The 2,500-nt window shown below is 44.6% G+C and overlaps 1 protein-coding gene across 1 annotated transcript in view; it reads left to right on the top strand.

Moving 5' to 3' along the window:
* bmp7b (bone morphogenetic protein 7b) overlaps nt 1-1,445 on the top strand; it is a gene marked incomplete at its 3' end in the record, with an annotated part of 49,892 nt that extends 48,447 nt beyond the window's left edge. Inside the window, exons 5-7 of the mRNA XM_080533299.1 lie at nt 197-273; nt 869-979; nt 1,296-1,445. Of these exons, the coding sequence (XP_080389425.1) occupies nt 197-273; nt 869-979; nt 1,296-1,445 (338 nt within the window). The remainder of the gene's footprint in view (nt 1-196; nt 274-868; nt 980-1,295) is intronic.
* Nucleotides 1,446-2,500: the final 1,055 nt, after the last annotated feature.

A 2,500-nucleotide genomic window follows, 5' to 3' on the forward strand; every position in this document is an offset into this window, starting at 1 on the left:
TTGACATGGGGAAAATATGTTGAGGTTGCCAAAGCAAGTGACAGTACACATTAGACACACAAATATGTTCTGAAGAATAAAGAGTGTCAATATACCTAAACAATCAGAAATGTATGTTTAAACACTTCACTTCACTCAATCTCTCTCTCTCTCTCTGTGTCCCTCTCCCTCTCTCCCTCTCCCTCTCTGTCACCAGAGAACAGCAGTGCTGATCAGAAGCAGGCGTGTAAGAAACATGAGCTCTACGTCAGCTTCAGAGACCTGGGGTGGCAGGTACGGAGTGTACCCCACACATTCCTCTCTCCTCCCCCTCTCCTCTCTTTCATCCTCTCTCTCTCTCTCTCTCTGTCTCTCTCTCTCTTTCTCACCCAGTCTTTGTCCTTGTCACTTTCTCTCTCCATCCCTAGACCCTTTCCCCCCCCCATATCCAAATATTCTATTTGCCTTTCTTCGCAGAGACTGATAGTCCACAATACCCTTTTATATAGGATGTTATACCGGATAAGACATTCAAGTATAGGTCTGTCTTATCCAGGGTTCCCAATAGAACAGGTAGCTGCTCCTTTCTTGACGACAACAGTTAACCTCTCATTCTCCATCCTCTTATCTGTCCTATCTCTCTCTCTCCCTCCCTCTCTCTATATGTACATCCCCTCAACCCCCCTGTACAGTTTCTCTACTGTTAATAAAAAAAAAAAAATCAAATAATACAAAATGTAATTCTTCCTTCTTCTAGCATTGACTGCCAATGCCTGAGCATAGATTACTTTTTCCTGCTACGGCTGATGGATTTGTTGGAAGTCGCTTTGGATAAAGGCGTCTGCTAAATGCCAAAAATGTAAATATATTATCTCTCCCTCTCTGCCAGGACTGGATCATTGCTCCGGAGGGCTACGCTGCGTACTACTGCGAGGGAGAGTGTGCCTTTCCTCTCAACTCCTACATGAACGCCACAAACCACGCCATCGTGCAAACACTAGTGAGTAACCATGCCAACCCTGAACATCGACCTACTAACCCTTGAACATCCCTAACCATCCCTAACCATCAGTGAATACAGCATCAACTTTGTTCCACAGCAAAGTCCTTTCAAAGTTGAAAAAAAAGATGATCTCACTCACTCAAAAGGAATTGCATTCGCGTGCTGTATTTTAGCAGACATGTAATATGCTTTATGTTGTCTCTCTCAACCCACACTCCATCTCCTCCCTCCTCCCTCCTCCCTCCTCCCTCCTCCCTCCTCCCTCCTCCCTCCTCCCTCCTCCCTCCTCCCTCCTCCCTCCCTCTATCTGCAGGTTCACTTCATAAACCCAGAGACTGTTCCTAAGCCCTGCTGTGCCCCCACACAGCTCCACGCCATCTCAGTGCTCTACTTTGACGACAGCTCCAATGTCATCCTCAAGAAGTACCGCAACATGGTAGTCAGAGCATGTGGCTGCCACTAGACTATGGTCATTACGCACACACTGATACACACACACACACACACACACACACACACACACACTAGCGGCTGGATGGGAGTTTCCCCGAAGTCCCATGTAGTTTAAGACAATCAATCAATGACACACCATTAGCTTGCAAGCACACACGTACACAGAAACACGCACATGCACACATGCAAATGCATACACATATATATATACACACACACACACACACACATGCATGCACGCACGCACGCGCACACACACACACACACACACACACACACACACACACACACACACACACACACACACACACACACACTTCCTGTGCTTTCTACTGTGTATGAGACATGTAAAGCAGTGATTGTATAGTGATACACAGTCAACAATCTTTTGTTCAATGTTTTGTATTGTTTAGTTAAATATTTTGTAGATGTTTTTTAGATGTTTTTGTATGTTTTTTTTATCATTGAAAGACCAGGTTATAGGAGGTTTGATCTATGAACTCGTCATGTACAATACTGTGTAAATAGTTTTTTCAAAACAAAGAGAGAAGTGTATTTATTTCCTGGTCTTGGGAATGTTAAGTAGGGTTGTATTTCTCCTGTGTAATCATTGTTATGCAGTTTTTTTTATATCTGGTACTGCTCATCACACACACAAGCTCTCGATGGAAGCTTGCCATGGAACTCTTGGAGCAGAATCTTGGAGTAACGAATGTTCAGACATTATACTTGTATGTCTTAGCGTCATAGACAGGCCTGCAGGATGAACAGAACATTCATAGCCAGTCAACGGTACGCCTAATGTAAATTTTGGATACCTCAAACTGACTAAGTTATCCATTTCACCTCTCTCTCTCTCTCTCTCTCTCTCTCTCTCTCTCTCTCTCTCTCTATCTCTATCTCCCTCTATCTCTCTCTCTCACCCGCTCTCTCTCTCCCCCCTCTCCCTCTCCATCCCTCTGTGACAGAGTTGTTTTCCTTGCACAGTAACAGAGGGTAAATCTATCGTCAGTATGGTACCAAACAACCAGGCTTGTCATGGGAACTAGCGTAGCCTTGACCATC

The sequence above is a fragment of the Nansenia antarctica genome (assembly GCF_963989245.1).
Source record: "Nansenia antarctica genome assembly, chromosome: 6".
Lineage (NCBI taxonomy): Eukaryota > Metazoa > Chordata > Actinopteri > Argentiniformes > Microstomatidae > Nansenia > Nansenia antarctica.